Source organism: Lycorma delicatula, chromosome 2 (assembly GCF_047948215.1).
Source record: "Lycorma delicatula isolate Av1 chromosome 2, ASM4794821v1, whole genome shotgun sequence".
In the NCBI taxonomy this organism is placed as follows: Eukaryota; Metazoa; Arthropoda; class Insecta; order Hemiptera; family Fulgoridae; genus Lycorma; species Lycorma delicatula.
Genome location: NC_134456.1, coordinates 238,654,897 through 238,676,593, shown reverse-complemented (window position 1 = coordinate 238,676,593; position 21,697 = coordinate 238,654,897). Strand labels below are relative to the sequence as shown.

Here is a 21,697-nt window from a genome sequence, read left to right as displayed (position 1 = left end):
GAAACACAATTTTTCCTTAATTCTAACATGCAAATTTACTCTAACATGCAGTTGTTTACAAAACAAAACAAAAATATATAATTACCTAAAAAAAACTTAATCCTACTGGGAAAGAAGCACCAGTTACAAAGTAAGTAGTCCTCCCTTTAATTGTTATTATAAAACTAATTAGTTAAGCCACATTAAGGCTGTTCACTCTTAACCTATGTAAGTAATCGTTGTCGTACCTGCAGCAAAAGATAAAAAGAACAATGTTAGTATTATATATGTACTCTTAGTAACAAAAATTTATTTATTTACTCGCATTAAGAAAAAAACACTATCTAATTCATAGCTGTTCTATAACAGTGTTATAATTCAGTTTTATGATTTAAAAGAGTGGATAGGAGTGACTTAAAAGAGCTTGTGTATCTATTTATTTATTGATCTAAGAAAACAAGACCATTTATCAAAAATACTTAATTAAAAAGAACATTGTTAATCGTTATAATAGAACTATTAGTTAAACTGTAACTTAACAGTTTAAGAAACTCATTATATAAAGAACTCAAACTAACTTATTGACAAAATTAGCAAGTAAATTTTCAGATAAAAGTTTACATTTGCTCACTAAATACTATCAGAGAGATTTATAAGCAGCCCATGAATGCCTAAGTAAATGTGGATTAGAATTAAATAATGTGCCAGAGCGGTGCATATAGTTAATGATATCTTTTCATACAGAAGGTGTGAGATATGCATCATAGGATAAATATGTTGACAACTTAGACAGTAATGTAGTAGTATGTTGTATGGTTTAACGTTTGCCAGAATGATGAATAAAAAAAATCAAATATTGCGTTCAGTTTATCATTTTCTAATTACACTAATAAACACAGTTTCATTAAATGAAAGTTTTATTGTTTTTGTGATTTAACTTTTTATGCTGAATTAAAAAAATGCAGTCAGGATTTTTCCATAATCTACATGTGATAACATATTTTGAAGTACATTTTTTATGTATTTTTAAATAATATATTTCTACATATTTTTAAGTGGAATTCGATGTATTTTTTTAGGGATAACTTACGTACATAAAAGAATATTTAAAATGATTTCTAATTGAGAGTGGATACAATTATAATATTATGTAGCCAACATCTGCAATTGTATGATTGATTCATGTACAGTAGGTTCTAACACGTCAGTACTGAGCAGAGTGATTCAATGAACACACCAATATTGTATAAAAATTCACTGTGTATGCACATACAGTGGTTTCATTCTGTTTTGTGATATACAGTTACTGTGTCAGGTTTGTTGGGTTAAGAGAATAAATTTGCCAAGAAATGCGTAATTGAGCCAAACTTCTGTTACAAGTGTGGGGATTCGATGCTTGAAGAACAACTATTAAGTTTGACTGCACTAATTAAAAAATGCTTTGAAGTAAATTCCGGCATTAAGGTTTGAGATCAAAGTTAGAATTGATCCCATCACATCTACTGTTCAACCTGTGTGAAACATCTCACTGTCTGGGCTAGGGATAATTAGCATATGAGTTTTACCATATCAATATGTGGCATGAACTACAAGATCATTGAACTATTATTTCTGTATTACAGAAACAAAAGAATAGCTAATATCCAAACGTACACCATCTGCTATTAGGAGAGTGCCTCGTGGCGAGGATTTAACTTTAGAAAATTAATCAGAATATGAGGTAGCCATTGAATTCTGACAAGAAGAGCAAGAAGGTCCTACATTTGAAGCAGAATCCTCTTCCCATGAATCTTATTAGGTAATTCAAAGTGAATTATGACCTTGTTCAGGATTTGAATTTGTGAAAGGCTGGAAACTACTCCAAACTGATATGAAATATATTTCTTTCATTATTATCAGGAAGAGTTTCAAGATTGATATTCTGAAAAAAATAATTTAGTGTTTTGTAACAATATTTGTGCTGTGATGGATTCACTGCATAATGAACATAACTTTAAAGAAAGAAGATTGCTCATCGATTCTTTGAAAATTAGTTTAAAGATTGTCCTTTTGCACAACGGAAAAAAATTTTCTTCTGTGCCATTAGCAAATGCAACTAACATAAAAGAAAAATATGAAAATCCGATTAGAAAAAATTCAGTACAAGTACTAGTGAACTGCCGTTTACACAGAGGTAGCAGATTACAATTACCATTGAACTATATGTTGTAGTTTATTGCCTTTTTAATGGTTTGCAATTCAGCTGCATTAAATTTTGTTACTTTCTGTGCAAATGGGGCAGCAGGGGCAAAACAAATCATTATAAATAAGGAATTAATAACCAAAGCATGAAACATTTATGCCTTTTCATGTTAGGAACAGATATACTTAGAATTTGATCAAATACTGTATTGTATTTAATTGTGCTTATTCATTTAATATGTCATTTTGTGTTCTACTGAACACAATTCCTTACAGTGTGTATACAATATCAACACTATTTTCTATTTTGGTGGATTTATAACTCATATTTACGAGATGCTTGGAGAGTATTGAATATATTCCTACAGAGAGATTTTAGTTGTTCAGTTGTTGAGAATTTATTTGTATTTCTTAAAAACTATAAACAAAGTTCCAAGCAACTCACATTGTTATCAAGATGATTATGCGTATTATATGTAAAGTTAATTAATTGCCTGTATGATAAACAATTTGTTATTATTTATTTTATTTTTTTCTATTATTATTAAATTATTTTTATTATTCAGTTAAATCTGATATTCCAATTTTTTTATTTCGTATGTTAAACATTTTTTCTCTTAAGAAAAATATCGATGAAGCAATATATAATGGAGCTGCTTCCTGCTGTAGAGCTTTTAGTTTTTCATTAAGTCACTGATGTCTAGAGATTACCACAATTATTGCTGTAGAGTTTAAAAGGGTAATGCAGCAACAATGATATTCCTTTTTTATTTAGCTGTCAATTCTGCATTCTAATTTGAATAATACCTACATATTTATATTTTTCCATTTGGTCTTAAGTTTTGCTTGAAATTATATAAATTTGTCCAAAGTACAAGAGGAGAGATCATGCCAGAAATCAAGTTCAAGAAATTTGGACATAACAGATAGAACAGATTGTAGTTAGGAAGCAAGAAAATAATAAGCAAAGAAAATAAGCAAGAAGGAATCCGGTTGTATAAAACTTGCCATAAATAAAGAGCTTGATTATCTACAGCAATACATGTACGGAACAGAATAAAAACAAAAAGAAGCTTCATTATCACAACCGGAAACAAGTATGGAAGTGACAACTAATCTTCAGGTTCACAGTATCTTAATGGCTCTAATTTCTGCCATTCAGCCATGAAACAAGATCACCTAAGTTCATTTAGAGAACTGATACAAAGAGGTAAGAAGAAGAAGTACTAGACAAGAAAACAAATTTTTATGAGACACGCAAGGATGATTTTTCTTTTTTTTTGAAAATGAATGCCAATAAAAATACTATAAAAATACAAAATATGATTATATAAACTGGTTAAATCACAACCGATGAAGACTTTTCATTCACTCAGATTGATATTAAACTAAGAAAGCAGGATCGACCAAAGAAATTAGAAAAATAATACATGAATCGAGTGTAATAAACTATTTAAAGAAAGAAATGTTTTAGCGTATATCCTTTGTTGTAATCTACAGGTTGGATTCCAAATTTAAAAAGAAAATAAAATTATTGATAGATTTATTAGGAAGATTTGCCGATTGGCCATGCATTTTTAAAAAAAATAATGCCACAAAAATTAAAATAATAAATAATTCACTATCTGATGAGCAAAGGAAAGAAGACTGAATATTAAAATGGACATTTTTTAATAAAAATAAATAAAATAGTATTCTTTATCACGTCATTTTATGTTTATTGTTTTGAATCGAACAGAATAGAATTTTCATATTTTAATATTTAATTATGCTTATTGATAACTTTTCATACACTTTTTGTTCAATCTTAATAAATTTAAAAAAATGTCATAACTAAAAGATAAATTAATTAATTTGGTTCTTTATATTTTGAGTATTTTTTTATGAATACTTTTAATAATAATGATAAACACTAAAATATTTTTATAATAAAAAAATGTAACAACAAATTAATAAATGTTAAAAATTTTTGTTAAAAAATAAAAATTATTTAATTACTCATTTACATTAATAAATATTATTAATTTAATAATTATATATATATTCACACACGATTATCAGTGGCGGCTTGTAGCTAAAATTAGTGGGGGTGCTGCTCCAGAAAACGTTTTTCTGGGCCTTTTCAAGGTAGGATTAAACTTTTCTGTAAAATAACAGAACTGAAAAAAAAATTAATCAAATGGAATAGCTGGAAGCAGGGTAATAATTTATTTCTACACTTGTATCATATTCAAGAATATGGTACACAGTTTTTGAGCACATTGTGCTTAAAAACCGTATTCACTTTAATCGAATAAATAATAAAATGTCAATATTTTTTATTTTCATTTTTTTTCGCTAATATTTTTTAGTATCATTTGATAATAACTTATTAAAATATTCGCTTAAAAACACTACAGTGCAACGGTGCTTAATTTAAATTTCTATGTATACAGAAACAAATACATAATTTGTTTTTACTAATTATCTTCTCTTTCCAGCTTGTTTTTGGACAGATTTGGCAATCAAAGAGCCCTTGCTTTCCGCCATCTTCTGATAACTACTGAAAAAACAACTAAACCGCTTTCATATTCCTTCTACCGACTAAACTAGAAAAGGGAACGAACAAGGAATATTCCATACACTTGCGAAGTAAAAAAAAAAACTACCTTCTACCAGATGCCAGGGTCAGCACTGCGAGAGCAACAGTGCTCTCTCTCTCTCTCCCTCGCAGTCTTGTGTGCAGCTTCCTTTGTGTGTACGCACATAGGAAGATGGTGTTTGATCTGTGAAGCGCCACAGTTCCATACAAAGATTTTTGTATGAAAAAAAGATCATTTTCATAAACTGTGGGTGGGAGATAGCTATTGACATTAAGCTAAGGATTATATATTGTACAAGTTTAAAGAAAGAAGGACTCATTATATTAAATGCTTTCAATAATATGAAGTAGAAATAGCGGGTGCCCCACATTTCATTAATATGTAACTTTAATGTCATTTTTATTGATATAGTTTTGAAGTTTGCTTTGTTATTACAAAATGCAAATCTATGTAAACTGCAATCTAGTGGTAGAAATATATATATATATAGGTTACCCTAGTTGAATTTTAATTTTATAATTTTTACCGTAATCTTCTTTTGTATTATAATATACTTTTTTTTGTTTAGCTTATTGTTTTTCAGTTTTCAATACAAGCCAGTTTTGGTTAATTAATTCGTGTAGGATGTTTGTATATTTTTTAACTTCATCATTGTAATTTAAAATACAATATCTTTTATTAAAATGGGAATGCAAGGAAATCTCATTTTTACTTCCTTGTACAAAGTAAAGGAAATATTGTGATCATAAAAAATTTCGGTTTTAAGACTTTAACGGAAATATCCATTTTGACCATCCCTGGATCCATTTTGATTAGTTTTGGTGTGACATTGTATGTTTTTACATACATATGTATGTAAAATACATAACTCAAAACAATTAGCCATAGGATGTTGAAATTTTGGATTTACGATTGTTATAAGATCTAGTTGCGCACTACCCCTTTTGATTGCAATTGACTGGACCAAAAGTATCTAAAAAAGCCCAAAATACAAAAAATCTGGAGTTTGGGTATTTTCTTAACTGCAATAATAAGCTCTCATTTAGAGCTTTTCAATGATATGCCATAAGTGGTATTTACTTTCATCGGTTCCAGAGTTATAGCCAAATAAAATTTTAATTAATGAAATATTTGAATCTTACAAGGGGAAGGCACATCGGTTTAAATCCGACTTCATCTTTTGTTTTTTTTTTAATTTTTTTTCAATATATTGATTAAAAAAAAAAAAGTGTATGTAATTTAATATGCGTGCAAGGAAGTCATGTGATGTTCACTTAAGATTTTTTGTTTTAATAGGAAGACAAAAATAAACACAAAACAAATTTATAAATTGATTGATTTATAAATCAATCGGTCTGTAAAGTTTATTGTTACACAATGTAACATTTAATCTGTACAAATCACCTCGATAAAGTTATACATTTCTCACTAAAGTACTTTTTTCATGAACTGCTTTGTATCCTAACCAGTATTATTTTTCAATAATTTAAATTTTTTTATAAATTAACAAAAAAAATTTTACATTCTAAATTTAGATTAGTCTGAAAAAATCGTGACTGAGGAAGTAGGAAGTTAAATCCTACTGGAAGAGAATTTGTTTGTCTTAACATATAGGTTGTTTAATATTTAAAATTTGGGATAATAGAATGGTAGAACACTGGTTTTCTAATCAAAGGATTACTAATTATTTCAAATAAAATTATTTATTAACCGCAGCTATGTGTACTTCCTGATTTTCAATCGCTATGTATTTCTTTGTGAGAAAAGTCTGAGTGCTGTCGAATGTAATCAAATAATATTTGGTCTTTTTTACTTGTCTGGTATGTTGGGGAACTTTATCTCCCAAAATTGCTGAATTTCTGGTGACATATAAGCAATAGAAATTTTGCTACCCATTTTAGATCTTACAAGATGTTCACGAAGTACAGCATCGTACTTTGTGATTAAGTGCAGCAATTCTAAAACGTTGCCTCGATTAACGCTGATATTGTTTACTCTGTGACCACCTTGTTTGGATTCACATGTTTTCTTCATACTTTTGCTTGATGTAAACATGGCCTATCATTTTCTATTTTTTATTAATGAACCAGCTGAGCTTAGGTATTGTTAAGCAATTATTAACTATAATTTCACTTTTCTTTACAATGTCATTCAATTATGAATGAACAAAAATATTACATTGTAGTTTTTTTCACTACATTGAAACTGGGTTCGTAACTTATGTTAACACCTTTATTTACATAATATTAGTGTAATTTAGTTTTACTTTGTTTTTTGGCCATATTAGTTAATTGTAATCATTGTGGATAAAGTACAATTAGGACAAATAAAATAAATTAAGGCTTTCATTGCAAGAATTAGAACACTCAAAAAGATTTAACACATTCAAAAATTACAGTATTTACATATGGCACTAAGAGACGAAGCCTTAGCCATTATTAAAAATCTTCCAATAAACAATGAAAATTAAATCGCATTAGATTTATTGATAAAACAATTTGATAACAAATGTATGATTGCATATTATTTTAATACAGATCGCATTTTAAAAATATTTTTTAAAAGATAATCATTAGATCCTATTGACATTTCATTTGTCAACTCATTTGAGGCATTGAAACTCCCAGTTAACAAGGTTAGAATATAATACTGCCAGATTGTGGAACAAAAGATTATCAAATAAGGGGTTTTCAAAAAGTATTACAACTCAGTTCAGTATTGGAAATGTTAAAGGACAAGATTACAACAATGCATTTAAGTCTCATCGCAAACATCCTACTTCAAACATTAACAAGATTCATAAACAACATAATGTTATTATTCTAGATCTAACTTTAAGCATTGTTTATTTTGTAAGTTCAGTCATCAGTTACAAAAATGCTATAAGATTTTCCAATGATGAATGAAGATACTTTTTAAAAAATAACTGTCTCATATGTTTTCACAGAGGTCATAGTAACAATCAGTGTTGCTCAAATAACTTATGTGATTTATGTGAACGACACTACACACTCGTTCATACTGATAAGATAAGTAATGATAAATTTAATAATAATGACTATTGTTTACAATTAAACAAAAATGTAATTTTGTATACTGCTGTATGTAATGTAGACAATGTTTTTGGTCATTCTTATTTGTGTAGTCTTGTTAGACTTAGGCATATACGTTTGTTTGCAAATTGGGATTTCAATTCAATAAACATTTGCCTATTTCAGGCATAAATAATGCATTAGTCAAATCTGATTATGGTGTGGTACTTCATTGCATTCACGATAAAAAAACTTTTCATTCAAGGTGTATTGTGCTGTTTTGCCAGACATAAACAAACCTTCCATTACATAGAGTTGAAACTTCTTATCTTAATCTACCTTATATTAACTAATATCGATATTTTAATTGAGCCCAATTTTATTTAGATATTATATTACCTTGTCATAATTTATTCGAAATTTAAGATATCCTGTTATTCAAGAGACATTTTCTTCCTCACACAAATGATTTAAATGTAAACCTCAAAAATGTATGCTTATAAACCCACATTTATAATAATGCTATTGTGAAATGAATAATGGATTTATTTATTGAACATTATTACAAAAAAATGACAAAACTACTAAAGTTATTAATAATTGAGTTTCAGATTAACGTAATTTTTCTTCCACATCATGTATAGCTAATTATTGGCTCCTTCCTGTAGTAAATAGGAATGAAATAAAATTAGCTGTATATGGCATTTTGGAAGAAACAGTTTCATTAATCTGAGACTGGTAGTCAAACTTTAAACCTAATATGGATTCAATTAAAAGTAAAACAAATGAATTTAGAGAATTAAAACTACATTCAGATTTTTAAAGGAAGACAAAATGGAACAAGTTAATGAATAAATTTTTCTCCAAGGGAAGTAATTTCGTTAAATCATTTTAAAACAAATTTTAACTTTTCCCTTTTACTAAACAATTCAAAATTTATTTTTATTTGTTATTATAAGCTCAAGTTATGTCACTTGAACATTCTCCAAAATTCTACTTATCTTTTGATCTCAATATGTTTAATAAGTACTACAGGTTAATTAATTCTTCTTAACATTATATCTTCTCATATTTTTTATAGAAGATCGGTGCTTTGGCACCGTTGTTGTCTGTTACTACCTTGGGTTTCATGTTGTCCTTCCGTCTCTTCTATTTTGTTACCGTTTCATCTCTGTGTTTTGTTGAAAGCATTAACACATCCCTGTTATATTTCCATTTCAATATTTCTTTTTTTGTACCTGAACATTGGGGTATAGACTATATCACCTTTTTTCAATTTGATTTCTGTTAATTGTTTTGGATTTCTATTTTCATTAACCCTTAAGGTACTAACAAGATGTGTATAACAATCGAGTAACTGAGAAACCAACGATACACTTTTGTATCAACTGTCACAATAAAATGATCGTCCAGCATCAAGTAATGGTCCAGAAAGCTCCAACAAATATGTTTCTGGAACTGCTCTATTCTTTTCCAGCATATATAATGAGATTCCTTGTGAAGCCAAAGACAAGGAATTAATTTGGAATGTTTCATCCCATGCTGTTTTTTTTTTTGTTTGAACAGTATTGATGAAAGACAAGCCATACTCTGAAAGGCATTATTTTCTATTGATACACCTTTCTTAATGGGAAGCAAGTCGATGAGTTGTTGAACTTTGTACAGTGTGTCACCTTCTGATGCATTTCCATTATTTGAACCATGGAACATTCTCAAAAGAATCTGAAATCTCTTTACTAACATGGTTAGAATACAACAGACTTGCTTTATACTCACCATTGTATAAAGACCAATCCACAAAATATCCCAAAGAAATTTTCATTTTATTTGTACTGGTTGGATGAATCTTTTATTCTGCATAATGATTTGTCTCGTCGACTAATAAATTAAAAATGGCATCATTGATGAACAGTACATAAATAGCTTTCTTGGGAGTTGGTGCCTGTACCTTCACTATTATTTCATCATTAACTAATAGGGAAAAACTGGTCTTCACTGGAAGGTCCCCATAAGATATCATCTTGTATCTAAGTTATTAATGCGGTTAGGTTAGATTCAGTATCTCCATTGTTTTCATGTCCTAGAGCCTTGTTGAATACCTGGAGCGTTGGAGGCTCCAGTGATGCACACTTCATAACACTGAGATCAGAAATACAAGAAATCGGAGTATTGTTGCCGTTACTTATATCAGCTGAATTACTAGCAGAATCATACAAATTCATAGTTCCATCTTAACTTTCCTCAATCGCTTTCTATAAACCTCTGATTTTTGTCCTGTTATTTAGAACTGCTTTGTTAAATTCTGATTTGTATTCAGGGTTTTCATCAGAATCTGTGCTAAAATCAGCATTATCAGTAGAACCATTTAAAAATACATCATTCAATATACAAGAGATTCCAAATTGCACGGCAATCTCTGGAGAGATGATTCTATTGCCTAATATAAGAAAAAAAGTTCATATAAACATAAGTCAGAAAATGGTTAGTTAGCAAAAGCAAAACATTTAGCCCTGGATTCTGCTCCCTTTGTGAAATTAAACAGTTTCAATATTCTTGTGTGTAAATTGAGGGGTAAATTTGGTGCTTCCTTGTGGTGTTTCATCTAAGAAATTGAATAAAAATGGACCTCACTTAGTTTTTAAGAAAACCTTTCGGAGAGTTGGGTTCGAGAAACAAGTTTTGCTTAAACCACAATAATTTTATTTTGTAAAAAATGCTAACGCTGAAGAAGCAGTATTGAATGTTGTGGAAGTATCTCCCACCTCAAGCACCAGAAGGTTGTAACATCGCTTTCATGTTTCACATCCAAGCGTGTGACATGAGCAATCAAGCAATAGCACCAATTATACCCTTAAAATGCAACATGTGTACAAGAGTTATTACCACTTGATTTTGATAAAATGGATGAAATTTTGTCAACGGTTGATTAGAAATTGTGAACATCATCCCAATTTCCTAAATAATATTCTAATTACTGATGAATCCTGTTTTACAAGAAATGTCATTGTAAATTATCATAATACTGTCACTTTGACAAAAAAAAATTCCCATCAGTCTGCTGCAAGTAATTTCCTATGCACGTTTATTTGGTTAATGTGTGCTGTGGTCTTGATGATAATTTCATAGGCCCCTTTTTTTATCACTAAGCTTCAAAGGAGTTTGGTACTTGCATTTTTTTAAGACAATACTAATGTAACTTTTGGAAGATATTTCACTTGCAGATAAGAGTGCAGATATGGTTTTTCAATGATGGCACAACTTTTAACGCACCGAGTTGGTCTAGTGGTGAACTCGTTTTCACAAATCAGCTGTTTTTAAAGTCGAGAGTTCTAAGATTCAAATCATAGTAAAGGCACTTTTCTACAAATTTGAGCACTAAATCATCGATATGGGTGTTATTTGGTGGTTGGGCTTCAATTAACCACACATCTCAGAAATGGTCGACCTGAGACTGTACAAGACTACACTTCATTTATATTCACACATATCAACCTCATTCATCCTCTCAAGTAATCGTAACTGTGGTTCCAGTGGCTAAACACAAAAAGGAAAAAAAAAGCGCACCTGCTCACTACTGTCGTGATGTGATGAATCATTTAAATAACACATTTAGTAAGCAATGGATTGGTCAAAACGGACCAGTAAAATTGGTTATCTTGATCTTCTGATCCCATGTCATCGGACTTTTTCTTTGGGGTTGGATGAAGTCGTTAGTCTATTCGCTTATGTTGGCATACAAGAATTGAAACATCGTATGGTAGTAGCTGCAGCTACTACTATTAGGAATAATAATGATGCTATTAGACATCCCCAGCTAGCACTGATTTGCTGAGCTGAAATATACATTGAACAGAATGGCGACCACATTGAGCAACTGCTTTGAAGAAATGTTTGTAGATTTATCAAGAACAGTTTTGATATTTGATAATTTTTAGAAAAAAACAAAAAGTATGTAATTTTTGTTTTTTAAAATGTATTACTTTCCCGTTTAGTGCTACAGCTGTAGGAGGGAAAGTATTGTAATGGTCAAATTTGGGCAATATGTTAACTATTAAAAAAAATATTCGCTAAAAATTTTTTTTTGAAATTGCTCCCTACCCCAAAAAATGCCCTAAATTAGTGGCTAAGTGGTTATACTGGATCTGTAGTACCCCCCTGTCACCACAAGGAGTGGTTGTGTAGCACTGATGTAAAGCAGTAAGTGTGTGAATTGTAATTAGAGTTAATAAATTAAATAAACAAAAGAATATTGTATTTAAATAACATTATAAATATTTTAAATTCAGTTGTGTGTTAGTGTGTGTAAGTTGCATATCATAAAAAAGGCATATGATGTGAAAGTCCTACAACTATGTTATCAGCTTTTTTATTCATTTCTTTGTTTTGTTATGTTTTTTATTTGTTTTCATTTACATTAAATTGTTCATACATTGATGAGAATTGTTCTATTTAAAATCTTATCACATTTCTGATCCAGATTGTGCATTATGTTTTTTAAAGTTCCAGAATTTGTGTGTAATTTTAAAAGATGTTATTTATATTAATTTTCTTAGAAGTAGATTCTCTGTAAAGTTAAGTAGATTTTTTCATATGAGGTTATATCAAATATAACCTCATTCAGGCCACCATTAAATATTAAACCAAGAATAATCATTAAGGAATTGCAAGAGACGTGTCATGAAGTCTTTTTATATAGTTTTTTTTATTTTATTAAGATAATTTATTTTTATTTTAGTTTGTTTTTTTTTTTTTACAGATAATGAACGAGCCTGTAAATAATTCTTTTAATAATGAAGCTCTGCCTCTTAGTAAAAGTATTAAATTAGAGAATGAACCGGATAATGTAGGAAACATGATATGCATTTTTTTACCAAATCACAGGACGGGAACGAATACATCATTTGATCATGTAAGTTTTTAATTTTTTGTTTATTTGACTGTCTGAGGATTATGAAGCAATATTTTGCATTCATTCCTCATATTTCTGTGTTTTCTTTACTGATTTTCCATCAATTTTTCATTCTTTTACTTTGTTTTTGGCTTCTCTCTTTTGACCAAATGTTGTTGTTTTTTGTTTCTCCTTCTCTTTGAAATCTATGAAATCTTGTAGTGATTTTCTGAAGATTGTTCTATATTGCACGATCTCCTTCAGATATCTTCATTTCATTTAGAAACACCGAAATTTATTGATTTGCATTGTTTTTGCTGTAAATATAGTTGAAGATCTTTTTTCTGAGCTTGAAAAAAAGATTTGGCTCTTCATTTTTTGATGTAATCTGACATTTTCAATTTCATTGTGTTTGTAAATATCTTTATTACTTCTTAATTTGCATCCATTTCTTGTATTTTTAGTAGTTGTAGCATTTTTCCCAAGTTTTTACTTGCCTTTTTTTTTTTATTTGACTTATTTCATCTGATTTCAAACTAAAGATGCATCTGATGCAAACGGGTCCTCCCCAGTTTTATTTAGTGGTGTGTTCAAATTTGTTTCATCTTCCCATTCTCTTATTGCTTTCGCTAGGACACAGATAAAATATTTTTAAGCTAATTCATTCCCTTGTCTTATTAATGTTTTAATTTCTAATTCTTCTGACACCTCTAATTTTATATTTGTCAGAGTCTGTTTAATAATGTAAAATTGTTTCGGGATTTATACCAAATAATAAGGTTGTTAAATGAAGAATAAATTCTGTAGATTGAGTTGTAACTCTTTTTGAAATCTATGAAGACAATTACTTAGTTTTTATACCTTGTCATTTTTCCCTTATTTTTTTAAGGTTCAAGATTTGTTCTGCACTTCTGTTTCTGAATCCTTCTTGGTATTCTCCCAGTTAGCGTTTAAAATTAATTTCATCTATTTGGAAGTGCTTGGATGTTTATCAGATGTAAGAGGGAAATCCTTTTGTTGTTATTTATTCTGTTTTATCTTTTTATTTGTGTAGTGGATGTATTAATGCATTTTTCAGTCTTGTGAAGTTTTTTTCAGTTTTTCATATCTTTTCTTAGAAGAAGTTCTTCACTTTTTCTTGGCTGTTTTCATGATTCTTTCTCTAATTTTGTTGCACTCAAGCATTCACCTTGTTTAATTTCTGGCTAATCTTTCAAAGTACTTACTACAATTTTGCAATTGTCTTTGTTGTTAAGACCTAACTTTCCATTTTTATCCAAAGAAATGGCTGGATGATTAACAGCAATTTACCTCTTTATTTATTCAAATAAACAGGCATGAAATCCATTAATACAAAATCATATAAAAAAAAAACAATAACAAAAGATTAATAGTTAACAAAATTAACATTCATAAGATAGAATAGGTCTTGATTTATTGGCAAATATTAAATCTATCCTCATCAGATGTGATTCAATACTTGCTACTTTTAACAAATTTGAAATATGAATTATTAAGTTATGATGAGCAAAGTGTATAGAATCACTGATTTTATAGGCAGCACATTTAAGAAAGATTGTATGAGGTATGTCTGATAAATTTAATTGCAAATCAGTAAAAGGTCACCAGAAAACAGAGCAATAATTTAGTACTGGATAAAAAAAAGCATAACCGTAAAGTTCTGAAGAGTTAATATTTCTAAAATTTGTAAAGAATAACATTTAAAATTTTGAATGATTTAGATAAGTATAACCAATCTATTTACTTAGGATAACTTGATATCAATATTCAGGGTCATTCATGGGAACTGGATGTTTTTGAAGTGGGTTGTACTCGGGCGTTTGTGGTGGGAGGGGCACGTCTTTAACAGTAGCTATCTTTTGTGTTGTAATATTATTCAGTAAATAATTATGTCAACATTAGCAGACTTTCCAAATTGAATATGAAAACATTCTTTTTAAGTTACAAGAAATAACATTTGTCGCATCACTTTTGCATAGATGCAAGTCAATTTGAAGTAATTGAATATCAACTATATTTGTAATAGGCTTAAACAATTTCATATCATTTGCAAATAAAAAAAAAAAAAAAAATGGGAATAGTATATTATTAAACTAATGTCATTTATAAATATTGTGAAAATTGGAGATCCCAGATGCATGCCTTGTCACACTCCACATGTAACGTAAAAAGCTTAGAGGTAAAATTACCAATTTTAACACAGGGAATTCAGTTTGTAAAATAAATATACTCAAGACAACAATTTATTATTAAATCCACATAAAACAAGCATTCTAATAAGTAATTTTATATTGAGTATATCAAATGCACCATGAAAATATTTAAAAATTGCTTCTAGATATATTCCATATGTGCACATAAGTTAATTTGTGTAATTTACTTTCAAAAAACCAAGTTGTTCAGAAATATAAATTACCGTATGCATGTTCTAATTTTCATACAAACTAAATTATCTAAGAGTTCGGCAGAAACATTGCATTTGCTGATAGGACAATAATTATTGATATCTGAGTGTTACGACTAGTAAAAACACCAGAATTCAAATAACTATTGAAGAGTTTAGTTAAGAACTGTACAAAAAAGCAGAGCATTTCTTAACTAAAAGAGGATGAATATTTTCTGGGTCCATCAAAGAATTATCATTAAATTGACAAATGGTCTCATCAGCACCATTCTTAGTTAAAGTAATTTGACTGAATTAATTAATCATATTAGTTAAATGTAATATCAGTCTAGGAAAAATCATTGTTAATATAGACAGTGTCACATTTTTAGCAAAACGTCTACAATACCATCGCCCTCAGCATATTCATTTTAAAAACAAATATGAAATGGATGAGATGTATTGTTGTCTATTTTATTAGCAAATTTAAAAAAATATTTGGGAACAGTATATAAAAATTTCTCAACTTTAACAATGTAATTTAATAATAAATCTCTATGACTCAGAGTATTACATTCAATTTGTTTTTAAATAATTCTTAATAATAAGTAGATATGTGTTGTATTTGAAGCCTATACAACTTTTCCTTATTAATATTTGCGATAATAAGTTCACTACAGAAATGCTTCAGAAAATTAATTTTTTTTATAACTACTTTTGTTGTATATGTATCAACAATGTTAATATATAATCAGGTCAATCCATTTAAAGTGACCCAAAGGTGGTTGCTTGACCAATTCAAATAAGAATGAAACTTACCCACTTGTTTTCTACGTATCTCAGGACCTTAAAACTAATTTCTCTAAATTTTTTATTTAAGCAGTTTATCTATGGCGGCCATTTTTGTTACGGTGCGCCCACCTATTCTTGTGATTGCAAGGGTGTATGGCAAACATTGTAACTAAAAACCTATTGATCCTGGAAGGTTAAAACAAAAAGCAATTTATTCATATTTTCTCAAGGTAAAAGGTTGCTCTAGTGATTTTTTTACCTATCTCTCTTCTTTCTATGAGAAAATTACCCTCAAATAAAGCTGAACATGAAAAACTGTGAAATTTCACTTTTGGTAATTGTTTTCGAGAGGCAGGGATGGCTTACACAGTTTTTTGAATTATTTTTTTATGTATAAGTATATGTAGTAGTTTTACCGTAAATCATATTAATGATGATACACTTACCCCTAAAGTTTTATGAATTTTTGAAAACTAATTTTTATTTAAAAATTCAGATTTTGGCTTCAAATAACTCTGATGAGGCTGATGATAAAAATGTCAAATTTGTACAACTTAGTGTTTTTGTAGATGTTTATGGCAAATTAGAAAAGTTTCTTGTGTATTGTACTAATAAAGAAGTTATAACTTCTCAAAAATCATGAAAAACCTGTTAAAAGCAATACTGTTTTGAGTCAAAAAAGAGGTGCTCCAAGGGAGTTTCTTGTCTTCTTGGCACTTCAATATTTTTATACAAATTACTATAGTTGAACTAGACTTGTTCGAGCCATTCAACTGCAGTGTTCATGTTATAACAGGCGCTTGAAGTTATTTCCAGTTGTCAGGAAAATTAATATTGTTGCAACATGCTCATTTATGCTTGTTGCATCATTTAGCTTTGCAGTTACAGACTGGTCAGTCTGATATTAGTCAAGGACCTGCTCACATCTTTATAGAGTGTCACAAATTTCATCTTGTGTTCAGGAGTTTTTTAAAATAAGTTTTACTTAATAATATTATATTTGCAAATTTTAAATCAGTTAAATTTTTACATTATTTTCTAGTAATTTCGCATAAAACAATGTTCTGTAGGAATTTATGTGAATGAAGAGTGTCGTAAAACAGTGTATGGAACCAAAAGAACTCACTAAAATTTGTAAATTTAATGTGAAAACAACTTATTTTTTATTTGTTAATTCAGATGTTGTCACTAATGTTTGTAAATGTCTTCAAAAAGAGTTAAAATTTCAAAATTCAGTCACCTGTATGGACAGCTCTGTTGTGACCCTTTGAGAACTCATAAAAAAAACAGTTAAGAATAACTTAATACAAATAACATTAGAGCAAGCTCTTAAAGAACACATTTTTCCAAATGTAATTTTAGTTCCTGGAAATTATCTTTCTGTAAACTATTTCAAAATTATTTTTTCTCGGCAGAACAAAAAACTATATGAATTCAAAAACCAAGAGCAATACATTGCTCCACATCACAATATTGAACAATTTGATGCTGCTTGTAGCATTTTGGGTGTATCAACTCCATCAAAACTGAAAACATTCAGTATGGATCAAAGGCCATCAGCATTCAAATTTAAAATAAATACGGTACCACAATAAATAAAACTTTCATTGTTACAAAAACGCTATTTCATTGAAGTACAATTTAATTTTTGCTACAATTTATTTTTTATTCCATAGTGTTTACAAAAATGAACCAATACAAAAATAAAAATGAATTCTTGAAAAATCATTTAGGCTACTTATTGAAATTTCAGTTTTGATAAGTTTTGCTAAAGTTTTTGTATCAAAATTGTATTTGGATACTGGTATTGGTTAAGTTATTAAATTAGATGTATCATTAATAATTAAAAAAAACCTATTTTAAAAATACTGAAAACATCAACTTCAACACAAGAAACTTTTTATTTGCCATAAACATCTACAAAAACAGTCCAACAATTGTGCAAAATTGAGATTTTTATTACCAGCCCCATCAGAGTTATTTGAAGCAAAAATTTTAATTTAAAAAAATAATTAGTTTTCAGAAATAGATAAAATTTTAGGGGTAAGAATATCACCATTAATATTATTTATGGCAAAACTACTAACATATACCTACATAAAAAAAATTATTCAAACTGTATATGCCATCCCTGCCACTTGAAAAAAATTACCAAAAGTGAAATTTCACACAGTTTTTCATGTTCAATGTTATTTGTAATTTTCTCATAGAAAGAAAAGAGATAGGTAAATAAGTCACTAAACCAGTCCTTTACTTTGAGAAAATATGAATAAATCGCTTTTTGTTTCACCTTTCTAGGACCAGTAGTTTTTTAGATACGATTTTTTCCGTAAACCTTTACAATTACAGAAATGTGTGTGCACACCGAAACAAAAATGGTTGCCACAGGTACTGTGCTTAAATAAAACATAAATAAAAAAATAGTGAAACAAGTGGGTAAGTTTCATTCTTTTTTGAATTTTTCAAGCAACCAGTTTATGTTTTTCTAGGACATTTCAAAAGGATTGACTCAGTTGCATTTCCTCTGCAAAAATTTCTATATCATGATCAATATTAAATCCTGGTCAGCATGGCATTTTTTCATACACTACAAAATTTGATTCCCATGTTCTATGCACATGGGTCAAACCTCGCACATTAAAGTCACTTAATAATAATAATAATAATAATAATAATAATAATAATAATAATTGAACTATGACTGCACTGTTAATGTGTGTGGTAAGTGAATTAAAGATACAATTTATCTTTAACCATTCATGGGGCTCATCATGTTCTTCCCAAGGCAGTGTGGTTGATCAACTGAGGCAGAACTTAGATTTCTGCTTATGGAACGATGAATCTTACATGTTTGTATCATCTTCATCAGGTACATTTTCGTGCATCGATCTGTCGTGTTCAGCATCCCTACTTCCTTGTCTTAACTGGCGTGTTTCCAAAAACATTTTGTAAGCGACCATAGACCAGTTGTTATCTCAATCGATAGTAAGGGTTTGTCTCAGTCAGCTATGCAGAAGGATGGTTGGGAAAGCAGACTGGATCAGCTACAAAGCTTCAATTATCCAATACAACAAAAGTGGTGATGTGATCTACCAAATTTCCAATTTTTCACCGCTGATACTTGATAGTGCAAGTGAATATATCCCTCTAACATCTGGAAAATCAAGGCACCTGCTGTTCTGAAAAACAGAAATTGATAGAATGAAGAATGCAGAAGTGCATTAAGGGATCGTTGCAGTGCTTTGTGTCCTTTCAATCGGCCTATGATAGAATGCTTTGCGCCTACTGCAATGTGAAAGCTGTGTGCAATCGAGTGTTTCAGTGTGCTAAACAGAAATCATGGCTAAATTATGTCAGTACCATTTCTCAGACAATTGCATCATCTGTTGTTTGGAGAAAAGTACAGGCCATGTGCGGGTCAGGACAGTCACCACCGTCAATTGGACTGAAAAGCAACGGCATCCTCGTTACCTTACCAATTGGTGTGGTGAACGTGCTTAGTTACTCTTTTAGGTCAGTTTCACTTATCATCATACTGTCCTGAGTTTATGAATTATAAGTTGCAGTTAAAAAGTGTGCCTTTTATTAGCGAAGAATTGCATAATGAATTAAAAGTTGCTTTTTCTTCTCATTACGGGAGGTGTGCCTTGAATATTTCCCATGATATTTCCACTGGAAATGCTATATGATATCGATCATATAGTTGCCTTGGAATCTGCTATTCAAAACACCTTTCTACTTTGCCAATGCCTGGTTGCTGTATTTTTTGATGTCCAAAAGAAGTATGTCACGGCTTGGAGGAGAGGAATCCTAAATACACTGTGTGAATGCAGTATTCTAGAAAATCTTGCATTTATCAGGGGTTTCATCCTGTCAGCCGTTTTGAGTAGTCGGCCCTTTTGAGTTTGAGTTGGAAAGACGATATCTGAAAATTTCACACTAGAAAACTGAATGCTTCAGGGAATTGTCCTAAGTGTTACTTTATTTGCCGTAGCTATAAATATTAAAACTAACTAACTCTTTATTTGTTGATGATTTTTCAATTTACGTAGCATCTAGAACTTTGTAACTACTAGCGAGAGACTGCTCCAAAATAAAACAACCCATTTAGAATTGTGGTGTAAAATGACTGAATTTGCATTTTCTCCAGGGAATATGCAAATGAAATAACATCTACTTTTAATTTTGAGGGAAGATACTGACCCTCAATTGTTTTTGCATGGTGAACCAGTTGAACTATATACAGTGGTTAGATTTTTAATAATGTTGTTTGATCAATGACTAATGTCTGTAACATTTTTAAAGGAGCTGAAAGTAAAATTTTAAAAACGATAGACATGCAGAGAGAGTTTTATCTAATAATCGATGAGGAGCTGATTGAGTATGCATGTTGCACTTTTACTGAGTTCTAGTCCATTCTTACATGGAGTACAACTGTGTAGCTTATTCATTCAGTTAGTCCACCATTCTTAGAATGCTAGCTAGATGTAGTTTATCATTCATTCATCCATCTTACTACAGGTGCATTTCATTCAAGCCCTGTTGAAAGTGGCGAAATGCCATTAGAATAGACAAAACCAAATAATCTGTACTTAGCTCTTATTAAAGTGCAACAAAATCATCCAATTTTTGATGTAGAGTTCTCTAACGCATATGAATCAATATGAGGAACAGTCGAGATCTACTGCTGGTTTTATTTCATTTTTTGGGTTCTTAGTTTTTAATTTTTGATATTTATTTACATACTATATGATTATCCTTTCTCGCTGATGAAAACGACACTTCCTTGTGCACCCATGAAAAAAGAAAACTGAAAGGATTCAGAACACAGATTATTTTTCACTATAGTAACTCATTTCTTGATTCACTAAGGCATTTTAGAAAAACACAACTCACGGAACAAAACTTGCTGAATTGAAGGATGAACAGTTTAAAACTGACAATAGTAGATTCATGTAGTAATATACACAACCAGTAATGGTGCTAATCGAAGCAGTGTTTAAGGTAACACTCAAATAACAAATTCAAACTTGCTCAGTTTGGTTTGTAAGTTGCTCACCGTATGTGTGTTATTTGTTATTGTTCGTCTAGAAATAATCTAACAGAGATTATTTCTACAATCAAGTAGCTGGGAACAATTGTGTACAAATTGTCACAATAAAATGTTCATCCAGCATCAAGTAATGGTCCAGCAAGCTCAGACACATAATTTTCTGCAACCCCTTTGCCTGAAACTGCTTCTTTTCCAGCATTTATCATGAGATTCCATGTGTGGCCATAGTAGATAAGGCATAATTTGAAAAGTTTCACCCCGTACTGATGTCATTTCTTTGCAGTAACAAAAAACAAGCCCTACTGTGAAAGCAATTATTTTTAATTGATTCATATTTTTTGTTGGGGATTCATTGCATATTGAATGTTTGGGAGAAGCAAGTCGATGAGTTGTCGAACATTGTACGCTTCTTGGAGGTTGGTGTCTGTACCTTTGCTGTTATTTAATCATTAACTAACTGTGGAAAGGCATTGGGAAAAATAACTGGTTTTCACCAGAGGGTCCCCATATCTAAATTATTAACTGCAGTGAAGATTAGATTTATTGTTTCTTTCCCTGTTACCATTGTGTTGTGCATTGTTGAAAACATTGGACCGTTGGAGGCACCAATAGTGCATACTTCAAAATACTCTGTTTCATCAGGAATTCAAGAAATCGGAGTAGTGTTGCTATTACTTGTATCAGCGGAATTACTAACAGAATCAGACAAATTCATAGTTCCATAACCTTTGCTTGGCCCACTCTCTATAAACCTTTTGATTTTTTGTTGTGTCATTTACAGCTGGT

The 21,697-nt window shown here is 30.0% G+C and overlaps 1 protein-coding gene across 3 annotated transcripts in view; it reads left to right on the top strand.

The window, feature by feature from the left end:
- The window catches only part of LOC142319790 (uncharacterized), a 96,591-nt gene that overhangs the window by 26,292 nt on the left and 48,602 nt on the right, over positions 1-21,697 (top strand). For all 3 annotated transcript variants that reach the window (XM_075357477.1, XM_075357476.1, XM_075357475.1), the window contains one exon: positions 12,531-12,683. In XM_075357477.1, the coding sequence (XP_075213592.1) occupies positions 12,534-12,683 (150 nt within the window). In that variant the 5' untranslated portion in view covers positions 12,531-12,533. The remainder of the gene's footprint in view (positions 1-12,530; positions 12,684-21,697) is intronic.